The sequence below is a fragment of the Ips typographus genome, linkage group LG9, assembly GCF_016097725.1.
Source record: "Ips typographus isolate SLU linkage group LG9, UJ_Ityp_2.0, whole genome shotgun sequence".
NCBI classification, from domain to species: Eukaryota; Metazoa; Arthropoda; class Insecta; order Coleoptera; family Curculionidae; genus Ips; species Ips typographus.
Window position 1 is genome coordinate 9,745,883 of NC_138430.1, and position 19,838 is coordinate 9,765,720.

General features: G+C 33.7%; 3 protein-coding genes across 7 annotated transcripts; all 3 read left to right on the plus strand.

Moving 5' to 3' along the window:
• The first annotated feature begins 175 nt into the window (after positions 1–175).
• LOC145734060 (transmembrane protein 256 homolog) lies at positions 176–1,512 on the plus strand. Its single transcript, XM_081987144.1, has 4 exons — positions 176–342; positions 400–672; positions 949–1,083; positions 1,139–1,512. Exons 1-4 carry the CDS (start codon positions 268–270, stop codon positions 1,175–1,177), a joined length of 522 nt encoding a protein of 173 aa, XP_081843270.1. The 5' UTR covers positions 176–267; the 3' UTR covers positions 1,178–1,512.
• A 173-nt stretch (positions 1,513–1,685) lies between these two features.
• On the plus strand, positions 1,686–7,620 carry LOC145734058 (anoctamin-4-like). 5 transcript variants are annotated; one of them, XM_081987139.1, is made up of 17 exons: positions 1,690–2,308; positions 3,175–3,323; positions 3,447–3,550; positions 3,606–3,780; positions 3,829–4,034; positions 4,095–4,255; positions 4,312–4,402; positions 4,454–4,580; positions 4,645–4,809; positions 4,870–5,013; positions 5,335–5,483; positions 5,533–5,675; positions 5,731–5,936; positions 5,998–6,097; positions 6,150–6,316; positions 6,369–6,536; positions 7,504–7,620. In XM_081987139.1, exons 2-17 carry the CDS (start codon positions 3,195–3,197, stop codon positions 7,525–7,527), a joined length of 2,259 nt encoding a protein of 752 aa, XP_081843265.1. In that variant the 5' UTR covers positions 1,690–2,308; positions 3,175–3,194; the 3' UTR covers positions 7,528–7,620. The 5 variants fall into 5 exon arrangements, with proteins under 5 accessions (XP_081843268.1, XP_081843265.1, XP_081843266.1 ...); XM_081987137.1 differs by having other exon boundaries at positions 1,691–2,308; positions 3,375–3,550; XM_081987138.1 differs by having other exon boundaries at positions 1,692–2,308; positions 3,375–3,550; positions 5,542–5,675.
• Positions 7,621–13,841: 6,221 nt separating this feature from the next.
• Positions 13,842–16,042, plus strand: LOC145733645 (epoxide hydrolase 4-like). Its single transcript, XM_081986564.1, has 2 exons — positions 13,842–14,285; positions 14,943–16,042. Exons 1-2 carry the CDS (start codon positions 14,070–14,072, stop codon positions 15,924–15,926), a joined length of 1,200 nt encoding a protein of 399 aa, XP_081842690.1. The 5' UTR covers positions 13,842–14,069; the 3' UTR covers positions 15,927–16,042.
• The last annotated feature ends 3,796 nt before the right edge of the window (positions 16,043–19,838 follow it).

Genomic DNA, 19,838 nt, shown 5'->3' on the forward strand with positions numbered 1-19,838 from the left:
GCATATGAATTGCAATTTATTGTATTTTTTTTTAGTTTTTATCACTGTTACCTTTATCGGCTTCACGGCTTGTTATTTATAATTTATGGACAGATATTAAAATTTAAAGTATAACTATTATTTTTTTGACACAAATATAATATAAAATAAATTATTTTGATAGTAAGTAAAAAATCTGACAAGATAACAAGTCATCCAGGTCCTATTTAAAATCAGGTCTACTTTAGTTTTATTCTAGGTCTGTTGACAACCACAACCACACAAGACATGGGGTTGTATGATTTGGTAAATTTTGTCGTTTACGATAATCCTATATCAAAATCTGTAGGGTCCTTTGTGGTCGTAAGTGCTCTGTGGTTTCTTACTATTTGCTTTCCAGCAGACTGTGTTGCTTTGCAGAGCAACAAAAAGAGTCTGCCCCCGGTTTCAAATGTAACTGTTATAACAGACAAAATTCCCTTATGGAAATTAGCAAATGAGAGTGGACCATTTATTCGTATAGCTGCCTTGCTGGGAGCATCTGCAGTGGCTCTTGGTGCATATGGAGCCCACAGAACATATCCAAAAGATAGAGAGGTGGAGCTGAAAGCTATGTTTGATACTGCAAATCGATATCACTTCTTCCATTCCTTAGCCTTAATGACTGTTCCATTATGCAGGAACCCCAAAATTGTGAGTACCTAGTTTAAATTTTAATTATTCCAAAAAAGTTTAAAAAATATCACAAAATAATTTTGCATGTAATAAAGCCTAGTTACACAAACTGCAAAATTTGAATTTCAGTACAGATCTAACTCTCAACACCATAAACATCAGCCTTCACCTATCATCATAACCACAAAATAGAATTTTTTACAAATGACCCATTTAAATCATTTTATGTTAATATATTCAGAAAGGATCATTTCTAAGGTTCACTGTAGGTCTTACTATTAACTTATATTTCAGGCTGGAACATTACTCCTTTCTGGAACCCTTTTGTTCTCGGGTACCCTATACTATCATGCATTAACTACTGATAGGAGGCTAGCTCAATTAACGCCCATTGGAGGAACTATTTTAATATTAGGATGGCTTTCCATGGTTATTTAATTTAATCACCCTAGAAGCCAATTTTAAAATGTAATTTCTATTCTAGGTGATAATGACCCAAGATATTCTATGTAAGCATATGTAATACACCTTTCCATTGAAATCTTTTTAAGACCTATGCAATATTCTCCCTTATTTAAATATTGAATGTGTAGTTCATCTTATCTTTGCCATCCTGTCAAAATTGCATAGTAAATTGACTGTTATTAAGTTTAAGCTAGTATTATTTGTTATTAACTTGATATTTCAGTGAAAACTAATATAGTTAAATTAGAAGTTAACAATATGCTGCTGTACACTTTATTAGATGCTGTTATTGTTAATTTCCTGTTTCACATAAAATTTTTCAACTGGCTCTTTAGCTGGCACAACAGATTTGTAATTAAATAACAAATTATAGTAATCACAATATTGTATTAACATAGTATATTTAATGTAGAACTAGATGCATGTTCCATATTATGCTAATAGGTATAAGCTTAGTATGGAACTGGAATGGATATAAAGAAAATTAGTTATCATATGGGCGGTATCTATGCTGTTGCCTATACTGGTTATCATCATAGCTCTTATTTTGGTCTCCATTATTCTGATAATGCCTGCTAGGTCCTGGTCTTGATCCTGATCTATTTCGGTTGTTATATCTCTGTGGGTTCCAGGGGTAAACTATTGGAGGAGAGGGAATGCCTTCTTCCAGAACTTTTTTGTACTCTGCATCTTCATCTGTGTAGCGGTCAGCAAACTCTTCTTCACATTCTTCCAAAAACTTTGATTGATCAAAAGTTAAGGACATATCTGTTTGAATGTAGTAGCTTCGGTAATTTAAAACAAAGGTTTTATATGGTTTTGTTATAGATTATAAGTAAAGTACAGGCTATGCCCACCTTCTAGACCAGATAAGATAACCTCAAATTCAATAATAAACAAACATCAACTGATTAATGAAAGATGACAGTACTCCGAGTATTCTGTCAACTGTTAATACGTAATGTCAAAAAGGTATGACATTCAAAGATGGAGCAGTGATGGGCGCGTAATCTACATGATGCAGAATACACCATCATCTCCACGTAGAATGTACCTAGATAGCAGAGACAAGTAGATAGTTAAGTCATTGTTTTTTGTTAAGTATTCTACATGGTTAAATTCATCAAATCAATCAAAATATTTACCCCTGCTGACCCTAAAAAAATGTCCATAATTCCAAATCAAATATGTTTTAATTTTGAGATTCTTAATGACAGCTTATTACCAAATCGAATTTTTCAATTCATCCGTACCTACTGCGATGGCGCTTTCAATTATCGATATAGAACATAATTGACTATAATTTATTAGCTCGCGTCTAAACATTGATTATCCCGATAAACTCTAAGAAACTGTTGCCACCAGAATGCTGAATCACGTCTAGTAACGAGAAGACCACTTTTAGTTTGATTCATTATGGGTCGCTATTAGCAGAGATATTAATTCAAGTCTTTTAGTTTGTTTTTCTTCAAAAGGTATTTTTTTGCTATCTCTGTTTCCGATATCTCGATGGTGAGGGTCGAGTTTGAATTACCCGGTATTTTAAAACTAAATAGTCACAATCTTCCGTGTCGAATAACGTGAATAACCCTGCATAGGTACCTATATAACCATATGATTTTAATAAAGTAAAATCGGGTCTAATATGTAGCTGATTTTGTGCTAGTCCTATTCAATTGATTACATAAATTTGCCAATAGCATCCAGACAGCTGCAACTGAAATTATAATTGCGTCCGGTCCATGAAACGTGACCCCAAAGGAATAGGGCAAAGTTTCATTATCACGCCGTCGCGTTAGTATCAGATTGGAATAGTAAAGCAGACATTTTGATTCCACCATTTGTCTTTTGCTTTTTTAGAATAATACATGGTTTAAACATTTAAATTAGAAATACATTAATTTTGAGAAATTGAAATGTTAGCCTGTAAGCCAAATCTTATAATGTCAAAACGGATAATGATATAATCACTGTCATTCAGTTTAGTGTTAAAACAGTCTCCAAAAACATCAGTATATTGTCTTCATCAATAATTTATGTGCTTAATAATTGCAGTTAATTATATACCTATTTAAATGACTTCGCAAAATACTAAAAAACCGGACTATATTCTGGTAGTTAGAAATGAAAATTTACCGTTACTGAACATCTATTTCGAAAATCTTAAAGCACTGGGAATCAGATTTCAAAATGCTCCTGGTGTGGTAAGTCTTATAAATTATTGTCAAGGGAAACTACTGATTGATGTTATTCAGTCGATTGATAGGATGTTTGTTAAAGTTTTTATTTCTGACTACGCCTTGTTGCATTTTTCGCAAATTTACGAGATTGGAAATCGGTATACATCCGTACCACCTTTATTCCACAATAAACCTGTGTTCAGTAGCCCATTCACCACACCTTTGGATGAAACTGACCCGTTACAAAAAGGGTGACTCTTTTCAACAAATGCAGTATCGAATAGTTTCTCAATGACCAATTTTTAGAGAGCTGACAGAAGCAGAAAGGATAATAACCATAAACAAAGTGCTAGAAAACACTAAGTATGGCGATAAAGAGAAAGAGTTTGGATTGACTAAACTAACAAAACTGAAGTATATTGAAACTTCTTACCCTCTGCATGACGGTCCTGTTATAGAAGATGGAAAAAATTATAGATCAGTGAGTATTTGCTTAACATTTTGACTTTTATAAATTGATTTATTGCAGTTGCTTAGTCGTTACTGGTCTAACGCTATTGTAACCCATATGCGACAGCCTTTGGACATCATATACAGGTACTTCGGAAGTGAAGTGGCTTTTTACTTTGCATGGTTAGAGTATTTCAATATAATGCTGGCAATTCCTGCTGTGCTTGGAGCAGTAACGTTTCTTGCCAGTCTTGTACTCCTCGTATTTGGCGATCCTATTCAAGTGTAAGTCAATGATAATATAATTTATTTTGATTATACTATTATACGATAATTTTCGAAAAGGAAAGAAGTATGCGAAAGTCAGCTTATAACATGTCCAACTTGCGAAGGATCACAAGGTTGTGGTTTTAAAAATATGTACAGATACTGTTCCCTAGCTCAGTGGACGTTCGTATTTGATAACAGTCTAACTGTGGTTTATGCTGTTTTTATTTCGTTTTGGGGTACGTTTTTCAATACTCCATTAATAAACCAACTCAATAAGTTATTTTCTTTTCAGCCACTTTGTTTATGACATTATGGAGAAGGATAGAACATAAGCTCAAGTATAGATGGAATTGTATTCGTGATGTACGAGAATTGGAACTCAGGTAACCAATTGAATATCTCTTTTTGTTAGTTGATAATTTTTTTAAATACAGACAGGCATACCTGGAAAAAACTAACAGAAGAAAAGTTAACCGTATAACCGGTGAAATAGAACCGTACACTCCCAAGATTCAGTCGTTCTTCCAGTATACTGTAACTGTTACCGCCTGTCTGTTTTTGGTAAAAACACATTGAAACTAAACCAATAATTGATATAATGTATCACTCATTGATTTATTTTTAGTTTGGAATTCTACTAGTTCTCGTCATTGGAAATATGATAATCAAAGTTTTATTTAACAAAGCGTGCGATGCTTCCAACAATTTATACCTAAAATCCCATTCAAAACTACTTACCATGACCTTAGGCGCCATTAATACCACAATATACATGAAGCTTTTTAAAGTGGTCAGATAGTTGCACTAATTTTTCTATTATAAGCATTTTAAATGAATTGTTTATGTACAGATATTCAAACCAGCTTCACTAAAACTTACCCAAATCGAAAATCCTCGAACGCAATACGACTTTGACAACTCCCTGTTGTACAAAAGTTACATTATAGCTTTTATGAATTGCTATATTCCTCAGTTTTATCTGGCACTTTTTAAGGTTTTTACTTACTCAACTTAAATCTACAGGTGTGGTAAATCCAAAACCGACCATAGGAAAACCGTGTAACTGACTGAGAAACGTAGATAATTGCATGCGTGGGACAAAGACAGTAAACGAAAAAAATACCAAGTAGGCCATATTTTCAGTACGCTGTTGCCAAAATCCAATACCGTCGAAAATTAATTTTGTCAATTGGGATTTGTGTCTTTGTCCCACGCATGCAATTATCTACGTTTCTCTGTCAGTTACACGGTTTTCCTATGGTCGGTTTTGGATTTACCACACCTGTATATGAAACGTGTAAATTATATAATACAGGGTCAATTTGTCACTGTTCCTCACAATATGACCGCTCTAAAAAAAGACGCATGTCAGCCTTGTAGTTGCATTTTAGCTCTGTGCATCCAACTAGCTTTTTTGATGACCTTAAAAAATTTGACAGGAAGTATTTGGACACTTTTAAAGCTGTAAGTCGTTTTGATTACATTGTTTATCCTAACTATCAGTATAATCTAGAGCTTTCAGACGTGCTTGGAAAATTACCGTTTTTAAAAAAAAGCCTCCCACGCCCAACACTGGAAAACTACCTCAGTGGGAGGATGAGTACTACTTGAAACCTTTCACTAGGAATTCTGTAACTGAGGAATTTACCGAAATGGGTTCAGCAGTTTACATTTTTTTGTTGTGTTTTGGCTCATTCATGAATTGTTTTAGTGCTCAGATATGGTGATATAATTTTCTTTTCCAAAGCACTTCCTCTGGCAGCCACTTGCGTGTTGTTGAACAATTTGATAGAACTGAGATCCGACGCTTACAAGTTTGTTCAATCGCACAGACGGATTGTGCCTATAGAAAAAGCTGGTATCGGAGCATGGAATGGGATATTACGTAGCTTATCCTATATTAGTACAGCTCTGAATGTATAATTTTTTTCCACCTTTAACAACAACTTTGATGAAATGTTTAAGATTGTGTTTGCAGGCTTTTATTATTGCATTCACCAGTGACTGGGTTCCAAGAGAAATTTACAGACAAAACCACGGTAACTCATTAGTGGGTTTTATCAATTCAACTTTGTCCAGTAGGTTCTCTTTTTATTAGTACCGCATTTTCAATAAAAAAATGTATTATAGGATATAACACTACAGATTATTGGGCTTATAATACCTTACAAAACAAAGTTCAGTTTTGTTACTACCGTGGAAATTATTATCCTCCGGAAAACATTATGAGATACCAAAGAACTCAACAATACTGGATAAATCTCACTTTCAAGATGATTACAATTTTCGTCTTTGAGGTAAGCTTTTTTTCGATTCATCCAATTCTTTGACAAATTTTAATATTTTTAGCATGTTGTACTATTGTGTAACTGCATCTTTGTTTACTTTATCCCATACAAACCCGAATCAGTGCGCATGTACATTGATTTGTTGAGACATAATCAAAAAGAGAAGCACGTTAAAGAGTGTGAAGACAAATTGCAATCCACTTCATCCAGTCAGTTGCGCTTCACCGAAGTAATTCTTTAGTAACATATTGTAAATTTATTTTACGTATAAATGGCTTTGTAATGTTTGTTTACGCCTCGGTTTCTATGGCGGAAACAATGACTTTATGCCCTAGGGCTTTCACTTATTTTTCTCTCTTAAGTCTCAAGACAAAAAAAGTAGAGTTACAAAAAAGCCCGTCGTATTTGACAACGGACGGTAAAGTGGAAATGGGCCTATGCCACATATCATAAATTTTTGTTTTAATGACTGGAATCGAAAGAATAGGATAAAAAAACTAATTTTTCATATTCTTGAAGAAAAAATTATGGTCGTAAATATTTCTACATTAGTTTGAATTTGTCCATTAAATTTAAAAGATCTGTTTTGGCGCGCATGTGACGTACGTAATTCTGGGCGATTTTATTGGTTGTTGCACGCCAACTGTTTCACTTCTGGTCGCTGATTGGTTGAAAGTGTAGTACGTCACCGGCGGCGGGCGTTTAAAACATGAGATTAATGCAGTTTTTATCATCATTTTTTTTCTATTTAGACTTAATATTTTTGAAAACAAAAAAATACGATTATAATATTTTCAATTCGTCTTTGTAGTTATGAAATAAAAAAAAATTGTGGGATAGGCCCATTAACCATACTATTTTTTTCTCAAACTATTCAACCTAATTATCATTATCATTTCTTGTCTTGTAAGCTACTCTGTATTTCCCAACGTTGCTTAAGAAATTGTCCAAACTGGTAGGTTAATCAACGTTTTTCTTAAGTAGAAAATATATTTTATTCACTTTTATAATATAAAGTTCAAATACCTACCCATTTGATTGGTACCTACCAATAATAGTTGAAAAAAAGAATTAGCGCGCAAAAAATATATTTTTATTGGAGAGTTTGAAGAATAAAAGAAATTTTATTTTGTGTCAAATGTAAAGATTCCAGTCTAACACATTATCTAATGTTTCACATATTTTTTAATTTTCAGAATCTGCACGGAGTCAGAGAATAACCACCAGACTTTTTCTCTTTCTCTTCTACAATATATATTTGAAGTGGTTTATTTATCGTTTATGTCAAATAAAACTTTGTTAATCATTTAAAATATTATGTACATTGTATTTTATACATAATCAGTTGGCGTTGGAACATAACACCTCGTAGTGTAAAATCGCTCCCTCGGCAGTTTCAATATGTACCCTCGACTTTTCGAGAGCCAGCATGATATTTAACCATAATAACATTAGTTTAACGGAGGGAGATCAATATTACTTGACTATACAATGGCGTTGCACCCTATTTCAGTATAATTGGAGTATAAATTGAAAGTATATAACATGTGGACTTAACGAGGGATAACGCAATGCAAGCCGTTGTGCGAAAGACACCCTTCTTCCTGAGCCAATCAGTCGGATGGACCACGCCCTTGACTCGAAGGGCTAGAAAAGGGAACCACATGCCGTACATGATGGATGAATGGGAGACCTAACCTAACTATTATCGGGCATTATGGTAGACTAGTAAACGTGTCCAGTGATATTAGAAGCAATAATGAGTATAAGAACGTAGTTTCTAGAAACGGCAACTTGGAAGAGTTTTCCATTTTCCACTTCTTTGCACGATAATATCATTTAAATTGAGGTGAGGGGTGGCTTAGCATATTCAATTATCAGAAGCACCCGCCTTTCTCATAACGATATTCCAACCAGGAAAAATGTAAATCGGTTGCTGTGAGTATGGCTGCCAACTGATATAAAACAATTTCCTTTGGAACTGAATTTGCTGTTGAGTCACGTTCCTCGATGACATACACAAAATTGGACTTGGAGAATTGGGAATGAAATAGGCCGACCCCTGAGTCAACTACAGGGATGGATTCAGACAGGGATATTCGTGATTGTGCGAATTGAATATAAACTACCAGTTGCGAGGAATATATAACGCTCTTTCAAAACTAAACACGTTTCCACATATTTCATGTAGCTTCTATTCCAAATTTTGAGAGACTCTGGATATTTGCACTAATGAAAAATTAAAGTATTTCAATTTTACTTCGATCACACAAGTCAAGCATATACACTTTGCTAAGTTTATACAGAGTGAGTTTTTTTCGATGCTTAGTGAAGGTATCTCGGGAATTAGCGCGACTATACGAAGTTGGTTGAATGAAGAAAGAATTGCTGTTTTGGAAGACCAATTCAAAACCGTTTTTCGTTTTTTGCAAAAGTATATGGATATTTACCAAATTTGGTCGATTTCTTTGATTTCATCAAGCGGATTTATTATATTGCTTGTAGAAAAATGATGCCCAGATAAAAGTTGTAGATATTTTAAGTAGTATTGTAACCTTAAAGGTCTTTTTTCAAGCTTCATAACGATACCAAAAAGGTAGATAATTTTTTAAAATGACAGAACTATAATATACTTTATGTCTGCATTTTTAATATCATCTTTGGCCATCTTGATTTTATAGATTTACAGCTTTCGCGCAGCGCAGCCCTCGCTATTTTGCGTCATTTTTCATTTCATCTCATGCATGAGCTTAGACTTCCAGATGCAAATTGCATCAAATTGCAAACAAAAACACTTATTAAATTACTTTATTTTGGCGTAATGTCATGTGTTTTGATGTGTGTCTCGCAGAAGCAATCCCTGACTGGTTTCGAACTCAGAAACAGTAAATGTCAAGTTTTATTGGTTGAATGCTCACGTGACTATGACGTGACCAATGGATGTACCTATCTATTTCTCTGATTACTAGTTGGAGATTCTCTCTGCAAACAGACCTTATATCGAATTTGCAATAATTATTGCAACAGCAATTTAATTTGTATCCAGTGCATTTTTTAAAGATTAAAAAGAAACCAGTACATATTGTCATAACCAATTTTTTTTATTGAATTGAAATTGCAACATTTTACAAATTATAGTTATTTAAGCAGCGAGTGTATTAATGACAGCGATTTTCAATCGAAAAGGTTTAACGCGTGAACGCGTATTAATAAAGTTGAGATTATTAATCGCCCATTAATATAAGAGTGGGTTACAAAATTTTTCCGTCGACTGTACTCTATAATAAACGTTTATTACCCGAAAAAGTTTGAAAAACAACTAATTGTCAGTTGTATATGCGACACGGCAAACCGAACTCATAAGAGTCATAGGCGCCCTTGACAATGACAGTGACAGTTCGTTCTGTCGGTAATGGTGGATGTCAACATTGTTAACTAAATAATGTGTGTCTATTTCTCTCTGTTTAATACAAATACAGAAGGATAGAACAATACTGAGAGTATTTGGTTGCCTATGATAAAATGGTGCATTAAAGTAAAACAATTGAAAAATCATGCATTAAGGGGGCTCATTAATGAACGATTTTGCAATCGTTATCGTCCATTAAAAAAGACTGTTAATGCATGGTAGACGGAAAAAATATTACTCACTATGTTGCACTAAGTACATTATTTCTGAAACAATAAAAAACATCATGTCCTTATTGCTATGAATAATACTAGTGGTTTTTTGGTTCATGTTCATTTTTAAAGGTACTGTTCAAAAACTCTTTTATTGTTAAGACATGTCTTTTTTTTATTTATTTATTTTTTCTAAAACTAAGCATGTCACTTTTCGAATAGATCGTCTATCGACTGTATACCTATCGAACATTTTATGAACTGCCTCTTTAAGATTTTCTATTATTTCATATTTTTCTTTACAAGCTTTATTTTTTAAATAATTCATTTTAAATTATTTATTTTACATTTGAGGAGAATCACAAAACTACTGCCATATTTCCGCGATATTCTATGAGCAGTTTTTTGCCATTGGAAAACGTCATCTTTCATCTTCATGTACAAGTAGTGGCATATTATGCTCAATCTCAATTTGAGTGGCCATTAGACCATAAATCCATTCCATTTTCGTACCCAAAAAAAAAATAGGCTGGTGCCGCCCTCCCGGCTATAATCTCGTTATTTTCGATCAATAAAACTTCTTTAAAGGTCCGTTGTGTAGGGGTTCCGATAACAGATTATGCCGGTGGCAGACATTTCCCCTTTTTGCATAATAAAGCAACATCCCGCTGATCGGCTCCCTCCTCGTTGACAGACACATTGCGAACAATAGAACGTCGCACGGCGGCCATCTTGTTGACATATGGCAATAAAGTAGGGGAATGGTTTTTTTTTTCGAACCTCAACGATGAGGCTTTTTGTATCATTTTTTGTTAAAAATACTAAGATAAAATTAATTGATAAAATTACAGCACCCGTTCCTAGTAAACAGTAAGAAATTTGGTCGTAAATATTATACAGGGTTGTAGCTACTCAAACCGTTCATTAAAACTTTATTAATATAACAAATAATTCAAATCTTTACAGAAATTTGAAATTTGATGCGTGCTATGTTTTTCTCCTATTGGAAAATTTTACAGGAGTCAGTTTTTTCACTCTTATAAAACTTTTGACACCTGTCAAAATTAAAAGTATTTCCATTAAAGCTGAATTTATAGTTTGAAATCCGCAAGAAGTAAGAATACGTAAGCAGTAAGCCGAATTAAAAATAAACAATATACTTGTAGCACTTTCATTCATAGTTTGATAAATAAGCGCAAGCCGCATGAACCGCAAGCAGTAAGCACCAAGAAATGAATCATTTTCATTTCTTACTGCTCCGTGCATCGTCGGCTGGCTGTTTCACCCATTCGTGGGTTTTCGAATTGTCATTTGTCAAGTATCCGATTTTTTCTGGTTTTCACTTGGCTTACTTCTTCTGCCTTTTAATAATAGGCCGCATAACACACTTGCAACTGCTATATCATCGACAAAATCCGTTTTTCGTAAAATTCAGCAAACATTCAAAAAATAGAATAGAAATAAAAAATTCTAACCAAATTTATATTGTAATACAAAAAAATGAACTGTCAAATAATCTGTAGTCTGTCAGTTTACTAACGTCGAACTATGAATTGAAACATTTGCGGAAGGCTACTTCTTACTACTACTGCTTACTTCTTGCGGAATTAGAACTATGAATCCAGCTAGTAATGATGGTTCTTGAAAAGTTAAAATAAGAACTTGTAAGCCGTTTTGCTCTATCTCATTCTGGTTAAGAATTATGACCCTCCGAAATCTAAAAATGTCATTTTTCAAACGTCAATATAACGAAAACCGTTACAGATAAATATAGATTTGAAAATTGATAGCAGTATTCAAAAATACAATAATATACAGGATGTTTCATTCAAAATAAGCAAGCAGTTGATGAAAATATTTTTAAAACATAGAACGCATCAAATTTCTCTTAATTCCAAAACTTTAAATTTCGATAAATATTTGATCTTAATAACCTTTTAATGAATGGTTGCAATGCTCCCATCAGATGGTTCTCTAGACTACTGACAAATTACTATGACAAATCCTTATTTAAGGCAAATCCGATTTTCCCATAAATTGCGTCTGAATTGTGTACAAAAGGTCGTTTTACCTAAATGCTACCTTAATCTGATGGTGTTGAATTTCAAATTCGGTGACAAAGGCATACCAAAACGGCAACCACAGTGTAATATTGTGCTGGTCCCATTATTATCTGTTCTAACACTTCACGAAGGTATAAATGAAAAACTACACTTCTTTAGTTACTTGGTTAGCGATGAATCAACAAAGTCCGGTATGCAACTTAGAAGAAACGTATTCTGCAGGTAAAATAAACGTATAGCATTAATATGACCAACTTCTGTTAAAGACTTGTTACGCAAGTATAGATAATAAAAAAGTTGCATTCAATAAAAAAAAGATTTTTCGAAATTTTTCAGCTAAAGGCCGTAAAACCAAAAAAAAAACTAAAAAATGTGTGTCTATTTCTCTCTGTTTCATACAAATAAAAAAAGATAGAACTATACTATGAGCGTATTTGATTGCCTGATAAAGATCATGAATTAAAGTAAAACAATTAAAAAATCATGCAATAATGGGACTCATTAATGATTTTGCATTATTTGTTAAGTCACCGAGTAATGGAGAAACATGAGAGGCGGTAGAGGATTCATCAACAAAACCCGATGACAGGCTTAAAGAGCTCTTTATGGCAGTCAACTACACTTTAAGGGCTGCAAATGTGACTCTCGAGGGCCCGGCGAATCCGAGGATTAGTTCGCTTCTCGAAAATCTCGATTGCGAACTGACAGAGGCGGTTTAAGATTTTTAGCATTGTTTCAGTGAGTTTTTGGTGCCGTGCCAGTTTAAAGTTTTACGGGACCGAAAACATGTCTCATTAAAATGAAAACGAAAATAATTGATTATGTCGTTAATTTCCTCATTAGAAACTCTTAAGATATTATGTTTTCTTTTTTGTTTTAATATCTGGGGACTTCATAGTAGTGTCATTAAATCAGAAGGCTTACACAGAAAGAGCAACTACAGCAACTTTCCTTAAAATTTCTCGAAACAGGTCTCAGATATAAAAACAAAAAGAGTTTTTTTTTCTCCAATAATTTTTGACCAACAACTGCAGTAGAAGACATCTCCTAATCGGCATCACCTCGTCTTATAATCTAATAATAATGTTATGGTACCTTTTTGATCATATTGGACATCTTGTTTATTTCATTTTTCATTACAGTTTGTAACGAATTTGTCATGCGAACAGTCTCTATTCCGCGGATACTTACAGCAAGAGGGAATAAAACTGCGTTACATTATGGATCACAAAGGATACGACAGTATGAAAGGACACATTTCGTTTCCTTAGAGTTAACAATGCTCGAGGGATGGATTGGCCCATTCCGGTTCTTTTCAGCAAACAAAATAATGACGTAGGAAAAGTAAAGAGTTTTTATGAAAACTGTTTTTCCTATTTAAACCAAAAATAATAAAGATAAAGCAAAAGGTTAGGTTAAAAGTACCTACAAATACATTGAGTTATTTATATATCTGAACACTGTCTAGATTAAGCAATAGTATCAAGAAATAGCATCACTTACTAAGGTTGTCGAACAAAAATCTATTGTTGCCACTGATTTCATGTAAATGTGGCAACGCTGGAATCACCTAAATAATTTAGATGTATTCCTTATAGCCACATTAATTTTATTTGTTACAAACATGTATCATTTTTGGTTTCCTAGATACAGTACCTCGCATTCTTAGTTGGCCACCCTGTATATAATCGAAAAACCTAAGGCTAATAAGTTTCAAAACGTTTCAAAAATATCATATTGATTAATTCAAACCGAGACTAGTCATGATAAGATTATCTGAAGCAAATTGAGGTTGGTGCAATCGTCAACGAGCAAAAGTCACACCATATTCTATCTCCGATCGTGATCCAGACAACTTGTTTGAGAATGAGATGATTTTTTATCTACAAATGCGCCCGAATCGAACAAGATAAAGGCCTAAACTCGATCGGTTATCAGTTTCAAAGTAACATTTACTATACCAACATGAAGCCCACATCAGCATCGCATTCGATGTTTTTACGACCTTTGATCCTAATAACAACATGTCGACGATAATATTTTTTTATTTCATTCTTTAGTTCAAACATATCTCCGTTATGGCTAAAACGGTTGCGTGTATTCAATCCATCTCGGTTGTCGGAAAGCTGAAGATACACTTTTTGTCATTTGTCTTTGGTGCGTGGGTGATATGCAAAAGATTGTTCAGATATGTGTGGAACCCGAGTGGTTCAGTCCAAATGTTGCTGAGAGACACGCCGCCATCGTTTCTCGTCGATTCTTCATTGGGACAGCATAAACATGTCAAACTAAAGGTAGTAACAACAAATTAGGCTAGGTGCAGGTTTTATATTATAAAACTCGTATCAAATCAAGTTATCATTACATACTGCACTATACAATTCATTGAAGACAAAGCATGGAAACGTTAATGAAATTCTAATGGTTTAATTCGAGATTAAATAAATACTGCTGTACACAAATAATTAATTATTGTTGAAGGTTTAAACTGGGATCAACACAGCTTAACCTTATTACATCGATAACAATTTAACAACAACAATAAGTTTATGATATAATATTACACGTGCATTCTAATTTAATGCAAATACAGGGGGTTTGTGATATATCGGTATACGCAATTCTACCACATATTCCAAGGACGAAAACTATAAAGGCATAAGGCCCGGTTGTTCAATTACATAGTTTAAAGACTAGTTTAGTTCAAACACAGTTTCTGTGTGAAATGAGACTGGTTGACTGGTAGTTAAACTTTGCCATAGGAAACGCATTGCTGCCAGAGAGACGTTTCTCATTTGAACCAACAGTTGAACCACGGTTGTACAACAAACCTTTTCTATTATTTTGTAAAATATTATGCAATACGTTATTTTGCTAATAATCTCAATCTGAAACTAAAATATGATTTTGAAATAAATTCATCAAGATTACAATAGTTACTTTATTTTCAGGGTGTCAAGCTTCACTATGTGGAATCAGGCCCAACAAACCAACCATTGATTCTACTACTCCATGGTTTTCCAGACTTTTGGCTAAGCTGGAGATATCAAATCCCAGTACTTTCCATTAACTTCCACGTGGTTGCCTTAGACCTGAAGGGTTTCGGTGACTCTGATAAACCCACCTGGAGAAGAAGCTATAAAATCGAAGTCATCCTGGAAGAACTAACTCAGTTTATACATTCGTTGGGTGTGACCAATTGCGTAGTAATTGGTCATGATTTAGGTGCTCTTTTAGGATGGTATTTAGTTCACAAGGATCCCAGTGTCGTGAGCAAATTTATTGCGGTTTCTTGTCCTCACCCAAATGTTTACTGGGACACTTTTAAATCAACGTATAATTACCAGTGGTTAAACTACGTCCAGTTGCCTTACTTACCAGAAATTGATGCATTGAAAGAGGACATGAAAATTATAGACAGTTATTATAAGCATTTACCAGCAAAAGACGTCCATCTGGATGCTTACAAATACACTTTTTCGAGAACAGAAGACTGGACAGGGGCTCTAAATTACTACAGAAACTTGCCGTTATTTAAAATTAGTGATCACTTGCATCACATCCAAGTGCCGATAATTTTGATTACGGGTGGCAAAGATCAGTTCGTATCCTTAGAAAGCATAATCAAGTCAACAGAATTCTGTGAACACTTTAGACTTAAGGTCATCGATGACTGTGGCCATTTTCCTCAACAAGAAAATCCGGAAGCATTCAATAACGTAATACTCAAACACTTAATCGACAAAAATTGTGTTCCTAATGACAACCGTACTAGTTCACCTTCGAAAAGATTTATCAACGGACTTTTCGGAGCTGTTTCAAATACGGTAAAAATGGGAAACTCTGTAATAGGGACAGTTCAGAAAAAAACCAATGGAGTAGTTAATAGTATGCCTTTTAGTCTTAATTTAAATCCCTCTAGTAGCAAACAGTGAGACTGATATAAAAATGCTCTGAATGTCAACTATGATCCTTAATATGGTGTACAAAGTTATTTTGTTGTGTAAATAGATTTTACTTTTTTTATTACTAATAAAATATTTTTAACAAATGTGAAAATGTTTTTTTTTTTTAATTTTTTACACGTGATTATTAAAACTGTTACACTTTATTTGGGTACTTGTTTGAAGTCTTACAGAAGCCAAAAAAATTGACCAACCAATCAGAGCTTTTATACCGTTGGATAGTAATTTTTATTACCAGTAAAATTAACGATCTTATTCATCAAATAAAAAAGTTATTTAGGATTAAGTCAAAAACACTAAAATCTTATTTTAGAAGTTAGTTTCAACATCCAACTCAATTTAAATATATACCTACCTATACCTAATACCTATAGTTTTAGCAATTGAATAAAACTTCCGAAGTTAGTCGTAACACAGTTTTTCGACTACTGACTTTGAAAGTACCTCATGTACGCTTCCATTTCAAAGCAGGAAGTGGTTATTCGCCGATTTTTGTCTCCCTCTTTGTTGCTATTGCTCCTTCCTGCTATATTTTTTTATTCATTGATTGAAAGTGTTTTTTTGGTTTTTATTTCCTGTTCTTTTAACTAATCAAAAGATTTAAGGACAAAGTATATAAAAATGGCACTTTACATATTATTATTTCACAAATTCCCAGGTATACAACTGACGAATACGACTTATAACATATTTATAAGTATACCGATAATATCGAATTTCTATAGAAAGACTGGAAGCTCGACCGTCATCATCGTTTTGACAACAATGAAATGCCAGTCTCAAGTAGTTTTGGACGCCATTTAACAATACACCAGGCGATGTTTCACGGGCTTAGATACATTATCTTTCTTATTATAGATAATAGATTTGAGGTTGGTTTCTTCTTATTTCTTTTGATCAGATTTGTATGAATGTGACGATATTATGTGAGACGTATTGAAAAAAATGCAATAATTACTTAGGCATAGTAAAATGCCAATATGTAAATGGATTTTTTTCTTGTGGTTATTAAATTTGATAGGTTTGACTAAGTTTGGTCACCTTATTTTAAAAATTCTTATTGTTTAGCGCTTGACAAAAATGCAAAATACGGCCATTATGGCGTTTTTGAGATATTGAGCTGAAATTTTGGAACACAATTATAACTTACCTATACTTTTTTTGGAAAGTCTCTCGTTCTTTTTTTTTTATTTACCACCGTTTGCAAATTGTTTGCTAAAGAATTAATATATTAAGCTTAATTATACTGTAATTCATAATTACAGCATTTTTCAGGATTTACAAAACTATGCGAAAAATGTTCTGTTAGGTGTCGAGAAACTGTGTATTATATAAATTTGTTTTTTAATTTTTTCGTCGACTATGTATTAACAGCCTTTTTTAATGGACGATAAAGTATGCAAAATTGTGAGTCCTATTAATGCATGATTTTTTAATTGTTTTACTTTAATGCACGATTTTCATCATAGGCAACCATATACGCACATAGTATATAGTTCTATCCTTCTTTATTTGTATTAAACAGAGAGAAATAGATGCACATTATTTAGTTGACATCCAACATTGGCGACAGAACTGTCACTGTCATTGTCAAGGGTGCCTATGATTTCGGTTTGCCGTGTTGCGTATACAACTGACAATGACGTAGGTACTTTTTTTCAAACTTTTTAGGATAATAAACGTTTATTATAGACTACAATCGACGGAAAAACTCTGCTTATATTAATTGGCGATTAATAATATCAAGTTTATTAATAGACTCGTTGGTTAAATACCTAACTAACGCCCTAGCGTGCGAGATATCTCGAAAAGTAGATAAGGCTCCAACGGCATAGGTATGTCTACAGAATATTTTCTTATTTTTGCATTTCTTATATGCCATATAAGTTTGTAATACGTATTCTAAAACACCCTGTACACATGCTTCTTAATCTAAAATGTTCAAGAAGCAGAATTTCACGAAAATATCGTATTTCTGAAATTACTCGCCAGAGTGCGGATAGTTTCCCCTGGGATCAAATTAGAGGCATTACTATAAACCAGAAGCTGGCGGATAATAAGATATCTCTTATTATCTGTCTCGGTGTCTGACAGGTCGGCAGCCATTATACTCTCCCACCCTTTTTTCCACGCAATCTCCACCCTTCAAAAATTCCGTTGGTGGGAAAATGGGCCGATCCTTCCCGGTGAACGCCCTTTGAAGCTTCCATTAGTTCGGAAGCTCTCCTGCAGATGTCGCTTATTGTATTAAAAAGCTGGTTCCGTTTTGAATGTGGAATGTGAGTTCATCAAGTCGAGATGGAGCAAATTCCACGACGCTACCTGAAAATTTAAACGCGATACTTGGTAGAAGGTAAAGTGATCATGAGATTTGAGGAAAAGCGATTGAGTGTTTATTTTTTTTTTAAGAAAAAAATATTGAAACAATTTTTTTTCTACGACCCTTTATAGAAAATAAAACTTGTCTTAAAACATAACCTTGTGGTCGTAGAAAAAAATAGATGCGCAACCCTGGAGTAAACTGCTTTTTGCACACGCGAAATTGTTCGTCGGAGCAAAAGTTGCACTTTTCTCTCTTGTTGCTGGGCAAATTCCTTTTAAGCTATTCTATTTGGAATATATTATTGCAAAATGTATGTTATGTTGTATACCTATAATAGGATCCATTATACATAATGTGACATATTTTGTTTGTACATCACTATAATTAAATTAATGTTCCTACAAGTTATGACATCTAAAACAGATTTCAGCTCTTATAACTTAAACGGTTGTATTTAATTTGCAAAAAAAAATAATTGCACCAACTGAACAAAGATTTATCATCGCCTAGACGAGGAATAACGAATTTCCAAATAACGTTGTAATTATTTGTGTAAATTAGTTAAATTATTAAAAGTCGTGTGCATCCTAAAAGCCATTAGAAGGAATGGTCAACAGCTGCATCACAAAAGGTCTTTGACTAGAAAAAATATCTTATTAGACAGAAATAAAAAAAGAATCACATTACAAGAGCCACCTTACCCGTCACATTGCATTTTTAAAATGATGGATGCGTCTAAGCTATTTTCTTCTTCTTTATGGGTGTATAATTAATATCTTATACACCGATAGACGAAGAAACGGTGTATAAACGTAATGCAAGAATGTTCGCGGCGTTATTGATGTTATGTACGCCTTTGTGGCTTCCGGAATTCCGGAAGCTTCTTATTATTCTTCTAGTATGGTAAATATGGAAAATGAACTTTGACTATTATGTCAAAAACAAAATGGTTACCGTTTTGGTCGACAAATATTTATAATTCAAAGTTTGAAATTGTGGTTGCAAACGGGACATTGCAAAAAAAGTAAGTTCAAACTAGTGGTATGAAGAGAAAATCATTAGAAATCAATGAGAATTGGATAGTTAGTCAATCAATCCGTCTTTCTGATGAGGTAGAGACATCAGACAAACACATGTGGTCAAAAATGTTGACTTAAATATGGTTCTCTTTTTTTACCACAGGCTTTATACAGTTGTTGGGTGAACTACTCTATACATAAACAAAATGTTGTTGTTTGACAAAGTCGTAGAATCCAGGCCCGAAAAAGCCATTTCTGGAAGAGCAAACAAACCTGCTCCCGGTTTGACTAGTTAGCTAAATGGTAATTCTGTTACAATTTGGCTGTGGGGTTGTTAACACAGGCGATTTTCACATATTCCATAGGTACCTAGAACAGAAGAAGAAATTAAATTATGTGTTGTTGATTTTGTTAACAAAACTATTTTAGAAGAGAATAACAAATCATCGTTGTCAGGACATTGCCTCAAACATGTTAATCTATTACAGATCAGTTATCGGCGTCGCTGTAGCTGATGTGCTTTGTAATCAGCGGATCGCC

Excerpts from the sequence above, each read along its gene's own strand:
- LOC145734060 (XM_081987144.1), top strand. The coding sequence starts at position 268 with ATGGGGTTGTATGATTTGGTAAATTTTGTCGTTTACGATAATCCTATA. Across the intron at positions 673-948 it reads TATGCAGGAACCCCAAAATT|GCTGGAACATTACTCCTTTC; the intron begins GTGAGTACCTAG and ends CTTATATTTCAG. Across the intron at positions 1,084-1,138 it reads TATTAGGATGGCTTTCCATG|GTGATAATGACCCAAGATAT; the intron begins GTTATTTAATTT and ends TTTCTATTCTAG.
- LOC145734058 (XM_081987137.1), top strand. The coding sequence starts at position 3,195 with ATGACTTCGCAAAATACTAAAAAACCGGACTATATTCTGGTAGTTAGA. Across the intron at positions 4,035-4,094 it reads TTTGGCGATCCTATTCAAGT|GAAAGAAGTATGCGAAAGTC; the intron begins GTAAGTCAATGA and ends ATTTTCGAAAAG. Across the intron at positions 6,537-7,503 it reads GTCAGTTGCGCTTCACCGAA|AATCTGCACGGAGTCAGAGA; the intron begins GTAATTCTTTAG and ends TTTAATTTTCAG.
- LOC145733645 (XM_081986564.1), top strand. The coding sequence starts at position 14,070 with ATGGCTAAAACGGTTGCGTGTATTCAATCCATCTCGGTTGTCGGAAAG. Across the intron at positions 14,286-14,942 it reads ATAAACATGTCAAACTAAAG|GGTGTCAAGCTTCACTATGT; the intron begins GTAGTAACAACA and ends CTTTATTTTCAG.